General features: G+C 44.4%; 1 protein-coding gene and 1 long non-coding RNA gene across 6 annotated transcripts in view; one reads left to right on the forward strand and one right to left on the reverse strand.

The window, feature by feature from the left end:
- LOC106020860 overlaps positions 1 to 5,888 on the reverse strand; it is a 31,904-nt gene extending 26,016 nt beyond the window's left edge. For 2 of the 5 annotated variants that reach the window (XR_005879996.1, XR_005879999.1), the window contains exons 1-2: positions 5,754 to 5,888; positions 4,531 to 4,651 (exon numbers count right to left, since the gene is read on the reverse strand). This is a non-coding gene — a long non-coding RNA (uncharacterized LOC106020860). The remainder of the gene's footprint in view (positions 1 to 4,530; positions 4,652 to 5,753) is intronic. The other 3 variants (XR_005879997.1, XR_001196262.3, XR_005880001.1) reach the window with 3 other exon arrangements.
- On the forward strand, positions 5,868 to 9,412 carry LOC121142880 (tubulin alpha-1A chain). The gene is made up of 4 exons (XM_040753856.1): positions 5,868 to 6,000; positions 7,505 to 7,727; positions 7,861 to 8,009; positions 8,230 to 9,412. Exons 1-4 carry the CDS (start codon positions 5,998 to 6,000, stop codon positions 9,208 to 9,210), a joined length of 1,356 nt encoding a protein of 451 aa, XP_040609790.1. The 5' UTR covers positions 5,868 to 5,997; the 3' UTR covers positions 9,211 to 9,412.
- The last annotated feature ends 1,128 nt before the right edge of the window (positions 9,413 to 10,540 follow it).

Consider the following 10,540-nt stretch of genomic DNA (forward strand, 5'->3'; position numbering starts at 1 on the left):
TACCATAGAGACACTTGCTCAACCATGTTCATAGTCAGAAATTGGAAAAAAACTTACATGACCCTCAACAGAAGAATAGATTAAAAATAGATACATTTACACAATGGAGTGGTAGCTGTTAAAAAAAGAATGGTATCATGAAAATCGAAAGTAAATGGATAGGACTAGGGTAAAAAAATCATCCTGAGTGAGGTATATCAGACCCAGAAAGACCAATCTAGTATGTATTCACTTATATGTGGATATTAGCTATTACGTCAATGATAACCAAGCTATGCTCCAATCCATGGAACCACAGAGGTTAGGTATAGGGTAAGGGACTAGGGGCTGATGTACAGACAGATCTCATTAGGAAACGGAAGTAGAATAGTTATGGATGGATGGAGGGCACAACAGGAGGATCAAGAAGGAGTGAGAAGGGGATATGAGAGGTAGCTAAAATTAAGGGCCATTTGAGTAGTATGGATCCCTAATACAGGAGAAGCTTCCTAAAATATATACATATATGAAAACAAGCTAAATGAAATCCCCAAATAATGGGGGAAGACAGACCCACACCTGAACATCTCTTGTCACAAAATGAATCTTCCAGTTCCAGGACTGGATTACATCTAATTGAGTTGTTGGTCAATGACTCCTAATGACACTCTGCTATACTTACAGATCAGTGTCTTGCTCAGCCATCATCAGAGAAGCTTCCTCCTGCAGCTGATGGGAACAAAGACAACCAGACATTTTGCAGAGAGTGAGAGACTTAGGAACACTCAGCCCTAAATAGGATGTCTCCATGAACTCTCCCCCCTCAGGGCTCAGGGAACCCCATGGAAGAGGAAGCAGAGAGTGTAAGAACCAGAGGGGATGGAGGACGGACGCCAGGAGAACAAGGCCCTTTAAGTCAGCATGACCAATGCACACATGTGGATTCACACAGAAACGAACAAATGCTCTTACCGACTTGCTATCTAAGGCCCACTCAATCACCTTACTTATACAGCACAACTCTACTTGTCCAGTAACGAAACCGCCCACAGTGGGCCGGGTCATCCTGCATTGATTAGCGATTAAGAACATGTCTGACAGATACAGCCACCGGCCAATCAGATCAAAGCAATTTTTCAGTTGACACTTCCTCCTCCCAGGTGACTCTAGGTCTACAGAAGCTGACAGCTGAAGATAACTATGACATTCCACCTCCCACTCCCACCCCAGTCAACCCTGACACATAAACATGTCACTTCAAACCATACCTTTCAACACTTTAAAAGTCTAAGACCTCAAAAAGGAAAGGAAAGAAAAGAAAAATCCCACGATCTCTTTAGAATGCTAATGTCTCTCAACTAGGAGCTTCTATAAAATCAAAAAGAAGTTTGTCTCAACAACACCAAAAAGTTGGGCCTCGTGGCTCATGAGCCTTTAATCCCAGCATTTCTGAGGCAGAGGCAGTAAGAACTTCGTAAATTCGAGGACAGCCAGGGTCTACAGTGAATTCCAAGATACTTAATACTACATAGTGTGAGCCCGGGGTTGGTGGCGCACGCCTTTAATCCCAGCACTCGGGAGGCAGAGGCAGGCGGATCTCTGTGAGTTCGAGGCCAGCCTGGTCTACAGAGCAAGTTCCAGGACAGCCTCCAAAGCCACAGAGAAACCCTGTCTCGAAAAACCAAAAAAAAAAAAAAAAAAAAAAAAAAATACTACATAGTGTGACCCTGTCTCAAAAAATATATACTTTCTTATTCTAATAGGAGAAACAGGAACAAATTACAATTAAATCAACATAAAACCCAAACCCAACAATATAAAAAGCTCAGTTGTTGGTATCTGGGGCTAACTTAGGAACTTTTGAGCTCCAAGTGGCTTGGGCAGTCTCTCTGTTCTGACTCTGCCATCCACAGCACAGCTTGTCTAATAGGCTTAGGCTGAATCCATTCCACAACTGCCACTGTCCTTGGTGTCTCCCCCATGGTCCTGGAAGCTCCAATATCCTGGGGTCTCCACTGCAATTGAGACTGCATCTTCAACAGTGCTTCTTCTGGCCTCTCACAGGGACAAGCCTCAGGTTCTTTCCATGACTCCTTCAATCCTGGGGCCTCCACTGCTCCTACAGTTCCTACTTCTAGAAGGTGTATTTACAATTGAATGTAATTTAAAATCAGTGTGTGCAGTTAGGGGTGTAGCTCTCTTGGTAGAGTGCTTGTCTAGCATTCACGAAGCCCTGGGTTCAGTCCCCAGCACCACATAAAAACAGCCCTGGTGTTAAATGTCTATTGTCTCAGCACTGGGGACATGGAAGCAGGAGAACCACAAATTCAATGTCATTCTTGGCTATACTGCAAGTTTGAGGCCAGACTGGAATCCATGAAACTTTGTCTAACAAAATAAATAAACTGACTTGGGGAGCTGACTCAGTGGGTAAGATGCTTGCCATGCAAGTGTTAAGACCCAGGTCTCAATCCCGAGAAGCCATGTAAACCTGGGAAGGTTAATAGCAAACAAGGCAGAAATCCTATCCTAAAGGTGGAAGGTGAGGCCCACACACACACCCTAGGCTATCCTCTGACCTCTGCAGCAGATGTGTATGCTTATAAGGGCCATTCTTTTTTTTTTTTTTTTTTTTTTTTTTGGTTTTTCGAGACAGGGTTTCTCTGTGGCTTTGGAGGCTGTCCTGGAACTCGCTCTGTAGACCAGGCTGGTCTCGAACTCACAGAGATCTGCCTGCCTCTGCCTCCAGAGTGCTGGGATTAAAGGCGTGCGCCACCAACGCCTGGCATAAGGGCCATTCTTATGCAAACCACCAGTGTGTGTGTGTGTGTGTGTGTGTGTGTGTGTGTGTTCATGTCTTCCTCTTCTTCTCTCCCTCTTCTCTCCTATTGCCATTCAACTGAATCTCTATACAATGGCCATACTGCTTTTAGTGTACACATATACATGACAAATCATGCTACGTAATACATATCATGTAATCCTACTGTTTAAAGTAGACCAATAACTGCCTGTTGTGGATAAAATGATAAGCCCAAATCCTTAATTCACCTGCTTTAATTCCATACCAGAAGCACATCTTATGCCCCTAAAATTAGTGGAAGCTGGGCAGTAGTGGCACATGCCTTTAATTCTAGCACTCGGGAGACAGAAGCAGGTGGATCTCTGTGAGTTTGAGGCCAGCCTGGTCTACAAAGTCAGCTCCAGGACAGCCAGGACTGTTACACAGAAAAACCTTGTCTGGAATAAACAAAAACAAAAAACAAAAAAAGGAAAAAAAAAAAGAGCACATTAACCCACCCACACTGATCTCCATTTACATATTTAAGATTGTAGTGTTTAAATAGTCTGTTTCTGGTCCAGATCTTATAGTTATTTATGCTCTAGGGGAGAGGAAAAAAAGCCTCTCATTTGCATAAGAACCCAATGGCGCTGAGATAGAAGGACAAAGAATGGATCCTACAAATCCTCTTTTAATCCTCATGAAGAACTAAGAACGAAAGCATGAAGAATTGAATATTGGGGAAAGAAGACATTTCTCAGTCTTTTGTATTGTAAAGAAATAGAAATGTCTCACTGTACTACAAAAAAAAAAGACTTGTAGTACACTTCATCAGGGTCCTGTAGTATATGATTTTTTTTCATTATTAAAATTTCAGCAACGAGGAAGAGGCTTAGCTGGTAAGTGCTCTTGCCACCAAGGCTGAGGATTTGAGTTTTATTCCTAGTTCTCCAGTTGTGACAGGAGAATCTGCTTTCATAGTTGTCCTCTGGCATCCAAACTCTCTCTCTCTCTCTTTCTCTCTCTCTCTCTCTCTCTCTCTCTCACACACACACACACACACACACACACACACACACAAATATGTGCAATAAATGCAACAATTTTGCTAACAATATTTTCAATAAGCTATTTATCAATCCCTATCTCCTTTATGGCATTTTTAATGATGCAGAGCTGGGGTTTACTAAAGAACATTAAAATAGATTTTAAATATGAGTTAAGAGAGAAATAGAGGATGTTAGAAAATACCCAAGAGCATGGATGGGTGTGGGCTTCTCTAAGACAGAGCTGCCGACGTTAGTTCTTACCCTTACTAAATGTATTTTCAGATTAGAAATAATCAAGTCATCTTTATTCCTGCTTCTTTACTAAAATATACTTTTATTTCCTAAAATGACAGAGAGGGCAGGAGATTATTTCTCCTATGACATATGCAAGAAGTAAACAAATTTATGTGTGGGTTTTATTGATTTGGTTTTCCCTAAGAAAGACTTTCACAATACATTCAAACAAGCAAAGCAGAGCCGTGGATGGCAGGCTGGAAGAACTCGCGGCCACCATTGTTACCGCAGAACCTGCAGCTGCTCTCTCCCAACGCCCTCCCTCCCACACCCACTCCTTGCCAGCCTGTCGGGAATGAATGGACTCCATAGAGTCCACTGGAAATAGTCTCCCAACAACCAAAACTCTGCTACTGAAAACTAAAAGGAAAATCATCTGTCAAAATTCAAATTTTCAGCTTGATGCCCAAACAAATATCTCTTTACCTCTGAAATTTCGCCCAGCAAATGTTCAGTGGTCTGCAGCTCAGAGACATGCTCTATATAGACCATCCTGGTTGATAATGGAGGTTTTCTAAATAGAAAGAATGCCACTGTAATCCATTTCCTAGGGATGAAAGCAAGGCATTTTTGTTCCAAGGGCCAACTGAGCAACAACCACAGACTCTAGCTGAATAGCAGTGGTGTGAGGAGCTACTGTTCCCACAGTTAGAAGCCCAACTGCAGAAGGGGCTATTTACGGAATTTAGGGAACTACATAAAATGAGCTGCAGTCGGGCTGACATCGCACAGTTGTCTGGGATGAAAGCAACATTACAAAATGGTTTCCTTTTATATTATATAACTCTCCTTTTTAAAAAAATATTTGGTATCTCAGTGATTTTTTAACTTGATATCGCCCCCCCAAAAGAGCAATGCAGAAATATAAGCCCACACAAAGAAAGAGCTAGTTTTTCAACTCAATTCTTTCTCCTTATAGTTTCTGAACCCTGTATTAGAAAGGATGGCTCATTTCTAGAGACAGGCTAGGGGGGAGTGGGCGTGGAGGGGTGATGAGGAATACTACCAGTAAACAAAGCCTTCTAGTAAACAATAAATTCTGTTTGGTATTATTCTCTTTAGTTTGTTCTCTTTTGCTTTTTGAGACATGATCACACACTTTAATCCATGCTGGCCTCAAACCAGATGCTGTCTTCCAGCCTCAACTCCTCCAAGGCTGGGATTTACATGCCAGTTAGGGTGACCTTGAACTGCAGATCTTCCTGCCTCTGACCCCCAGCTGCTGTTGGCCTATTCATAGTGGGCTTCTGAATCTTGTTCAAACAATAATAACAATAACTGTAAACACCAGCATTTACCCAAGCCGTTTGGACCACCATTTCTATCTCTGCTTTTTTTTAAAGCAACTAAAGATATTGGACCCTGACGGAATATAGTCAAATTTAGTGTATTATGAATAAACTGCTGGAATTTTCCATTAAAAAACATAAATTCTGTGATTAAGTGTTGGGAAAAATCTTGGATTATTTTAACTATAGTTTAAGGTTTAAGCCATGTATAATCACCCAGCCCCAATTTTCTTTCTTCCCTTTTTTCCCCTCCCCAACCCCACCCCATAATGGATGCTCGGCTAGTTGCCTTTGCTCAGCCTTTGTCTGAGGATGCAAAGTCTACGGATGCTAGGGGGAAGGGGTGGGGGAAGAGATTACCTCATACCATATCGCTTGCACCAATCACCACTCTCCTGTCGCGGCTTCTCTGGGCAGACAGAGGGGTCTGGACCAACAGGAAAAGACCGTGGCCCATCCCCATGGTGACCGAGCTGTATATAAGGAGCCGCATCCGCCCATGTGCCGCAGGTTCTCTTACATCGACCGCCTAAGAGTCGCGCTGTAAGAAGCAACACCTCCTCCTCGCCTCCTCCATCCTCCCGGCAGCCGCAAAGCAGCAACCATGGTGAGCCAGCCTTCTTCCCTGGCCCTCGGTAACGGGGGTAGAATCAGTCTCCCGAGATTTTCAAGGGAAAGCCTAAGCCTTTTGTCACCCCTGCGGGGAAGGGTGGTCTGGATGCTTTGTTAAATTGAGCTTTGCGCGGAGTCCGTAAATCCCGCAGCCGCAATGCTGGACACGGATACGCCCAGACCCGGGGAAGAACAAAGGCGCTGGCCAGGGCTTGCTCGCCCAGCCTGGGCCGCCGGGGCGGGGGCTCACGGCTGGAGGGGTGCGCTGCGGCGGGCGGGCGGCCGGCCAGGGCGGCGGCCGAGCCCTCATTCCACAAACGCCGCCCCACTTCTCTGGGAAAGTGGTTAGTTTGCCTTGGATCCATGGCAGCCGGTGTCAGGGAGGCGCAGGGGCGGGGTTGTTTGTCTCTTGCTTCCGTGGCGTTTTGGGAGGGGTTCGCTCTCTAAACTTCCCTCGGGAGTGGTTTTTGTGCTTTTAGTTTTTAAAAATTGTTGTGGAACTGTAGTTTTACAGAGGTTTTGTTTGCTTGAGTATCAAACTTAACACCGGGATATCGCTGGGGGTGGGGGGCTGCCCCAACTACCCTGATTGTCATAACCCAGGGAAACGCCCTTCCCCACCCCCACCCCCGTAGACAATGAAAGTTGTAGCTCTAAAGACCATAGAAAATTCTATAGAATGAAATAATAGTAATATATTATGTGGGATGTAAAGATTCATCGACTAAAATAACATTTTCTAGTTTTAAATGTTATCTTTTTACTCGGTTTTTATTGTTGGCTCTTGTTTCTAACTTAGCTTTCAGGTTCCATATAGTGGAAAAGATTCTGGGAAATCTTCATTATCTTAATGAAACTGCTGCAAGGAAAAAATTATACTCCGTATCCAACTGTCTTTTGTTCTAATACATCTTCACTAATTCATTAATTCAGGCAAATGGCCCAGACAGGGTTAAGAGGGTTAGGAAACTGAAAGCAGCTAGGAGATCGTATAGACAGCTGTTGGAAATAGAGCTTTCTCTGTTAAATAATGTAACAAAGGGCACAGGCTAGCACCAGGCACAGCAGATGCAGCAATGCAGAAGTCACACTTTGTCTAGAGCTGATGGGTTCTGCAGAAGGGTGTGGCCCCTGGCCACAGACTCAGTACAGATGTCCATGTTGAAACACCAGATCCTATAAGATGAAGCATTCATCTTTACTTATCAGGAAAAGAAGCAATTAAAATAATTCCAGACAATTATCTCACTTTACAGAATCTGTGTTTTAAGTATTTTTCAAACATGAAAACTCTTCTATTTAAGCATGGCTACGGGAACAATGGGTTTGCACTGTCTTAGTATTAAGGTGACATTATACAGACCACACCCCTTTGCAGTATATGTAGCAGGTACTCATTGTTTCTGACATATTTGCATTATTAGAAACACTTTAGAAATCTGCTAAAATCTAAAATAGAAGTACAGCTTAATTTCATAATTTTTCCCCCTTTTCCACAGCGTGAGTGCATCTCCATCCACGTTGGCCAGGCTGGTGTCCAGATCGGCAATGCCTGCTGGGAGCTCTACTGCCTGGAACATGGCATCCAGCCTGACGGCCAGATGCCAAGTGACAAGACCATTGGGGGAGGAGATGACTCCTTCAACACCTTCTTCAGTGAGACAGGCGCTGGCAAGCATGTGCCCCGGGCTGTGTTCGTAGACCTGGAACCCACAGTTATCGGTAAGTGGACCAGGGGCTTCCCTGAGGCATTCAGTCCTGGTCACACACTCAGAACCTCTCTTCAGACACCGAAGAGTGAGTGAGCTTGTGTCAGTTACTGTTGGTGAATGGCTGACTTGGGCTCCTTTTCCAGATGAAGTTCGCACTGGTACCTACCGCCAGCTCTTCCACCCTGAGCAGCTCATCACAGGCAAGGAAGATGCTGCCAACAACTATGCCCGTGGCCACTACACCATTGGCAAGGAGATCATTGATCTTGTCTTGGACAGAATTCGCAAACTGGTAAATACCATAGATGGATGCATTTAAAATACAGTGTGGGGGAGTGTTGGTACCTGCCAAAATATGTAAACTTTGTTCACTACATTAACTAGATAGACTCGTACACATGGTCATGAGATCATTTTTAATACAATTCACTATTTTTTAATTCAAGTAAAGGAATTGCAAGTGGTGCAATACACCCTGTTGATACAGCGGTGCCTTTTCTTTTCTCCTACAGGCTGACCAGTGCACGGGTCTTCAGGGCTTCCTGGTTTTCCACAGCTTTGGTGGGGGAACTGGCTCTGGGTTCACCTCCCTGCTGATGGAGCGGCTCTCTGTCGATTATGGAAAGAAGTCCAAGCTGGAGTTCTCCATCTACCCAGCCCCCCAGGTTTCCACCGCTGTGGTTGAGCCCTACAACTCCATCCTCACCACCCACACCACCCTGGAGCACTCTGATTGTGCCTTCATGGTAGACAACGAGGCCATCTATGACATCTGTCGTAGAAACCTCGACATTGAGCGCCCCACCTACACTAATCTAAATAGGTTGATAGGTCAAATTGTGTCTTCTATCACTGCTTCCCTCAGATTTGATGGGGCCCTGAATGTTGACCTGACAGAGTTCCAGACCAACCTGGTACCCTACCCTCGTATCCATTTCCCTCTGGCCACATATGCCCCTGTCATCTCTGCTGAGAAAGCCTACCATGAGCAGCTTTCTGTAGCAGAGATCACCAATGCCTGCTTTGAGCCAGCCAACCAGATGGTGAAATGTGACCCTCGCCATGGTAAATACATGGCTTGCTGCCTGCTGTACCGTGGGGATGTGGTTCCCAAAGATGTCAATGCTGCCATTGCCACCATCAAGACCAAGCGTACCATCCAGTTTGTGGACTGGTGCCCCACTGGCTTCAAGGTTGGCATTAACTACCAGCCTCCCACTGTGGTACCTGGTGGAGACCTGGCCAAGGTCCAGAGAGCTGTGTGCATGCTGAGCAACACCACAGCCATTGCTGAGGCCTGGGCTCGCCTAGATCACAAGTTTGATCTGATGTATGCCAAGCGTGCCTTTGTGCACTGGTATGTGGGTGAGGGCATGGAGGAAGGGGAGTTCTCTGAGGCCCGTGAAGACATGGCTGCCCTAGAGAAGGATTATGAGGAGGTTGGTGTGGATTCTGTTGAAGGAGAGGGTGAGGAAGAAGGAGAGGAATACTAAATTAATTGTCACAAAGGTGCTGCTTTTACAGGGAAGTTTATTCTGTTCCAACAAAGTTGTGGTCTGATCAGTTAATTTGTATGTGGCCATGTGTGCTTTCATACAGTTACTGATTTATGGTTTAAAATATGAATGACTTGTCATAAACCCAAGCCGTCCATTTCACTGGTGGGTTTTAAATAAAATATTCCCTGTCTTAAAAGTTGTGATGTTTTATATTTGGGTGTGTCCTATTTTTCATTCTTTTGCTGAGATAAACACCATGACCAAAAGCAACCTGGGGAGGAAAGGGTTTATTTTTATGTAACTGTCCATCAAGGGAAGTTGAGGCAGGGTCTGAAACACCACCATGAAGGAGTGCTGCTTACTAGCTTGTTCTGCTTGCAGTTTTATTCAGCACAGGAGCACCTGCTCAGGGCTGGCCCTGCCTATAGTGCCACATCAGTCAGTAAGGGAGAAGATGCCCTTGAGTGCCCTCTGATGGAGTCATTCTCTAGTTCGCAAATAACCCCACATTCTGTGACATTGGCAGATAACCACCACAGGGGATGAAAATTCAATTTATGGGACCTTGGAGAGTAGATCAGTATTTATTCCTGGCATACAAATGGACTCTGGGAGTCCATAGCACGTGGATGGACGCTCTCTCAGCCTGGACGCATGGGGGAGGACCTAGGCCCTGCCCTGCTGGGATGATATGACAGACTGAAAATCCCTCATGGAAGTCCTTACCCTCCCTGGGGAGCAGAGGGGAGATGGAGGGGGATGGGAGCTTGGGAGGAATGGGGGACCAGGGAAGGAGGGGAGGAGAGGGAACTGAGAGTAACGTGTAAAGAGTTAAATAAAAAATTATAAAAAATGAAAATTCAGTATTTTGAGAATAAAGAATAATGAAAAATATAAAAGAAACATGAAAAGATTGGAAAAGAAAATACATACACATATATGTTTTGTTTTTGAGACAGGGTAAAAGTTAATTTTAAAAATAAGTTAGATATCATTGTGTATGCTTTTAATCCCAACACTTAAGAGGCAAAAGCATATGATCTCTAAGTTTGAGACCAGCCCACTCTACCTAGAAGGTTCCAGGACATCCAGGGCTGCAAATGAGACCTAGCCTTTAAATATAAATAACAGAGCTGTTGCTGGTAGCTAATGTATATGCTAAAGTTATTTTTAAGTTATCTTAATATAAAATATATATGTAGGGATTACCACTAGAAGTGAAAGGTAAGGAATTAGCTAATGGGGAACACAGCACAGTGAGGAAAATGATTGAGAACTAAGTCTGGCATGGCACATAAGGATGAAAATGTCATCATACAGGGGG

The sequence above is a fragment of the Mesocricetus auratus genome, unplaced genomic scaffold (assembly GCF_017639785.1).
Source record: "Mesocricetus auratus isolate SY011 unplaced genomic scaffold, BCM_Maur_2.0 Super-Scaffold_100010, whole genome shotgun sequence".
NCBI lineage: Eukaryota > Metazoa > Chordata > Mammalia > Rodentia > Cricetidae > Mesocricetus > Mesocricetus auratus.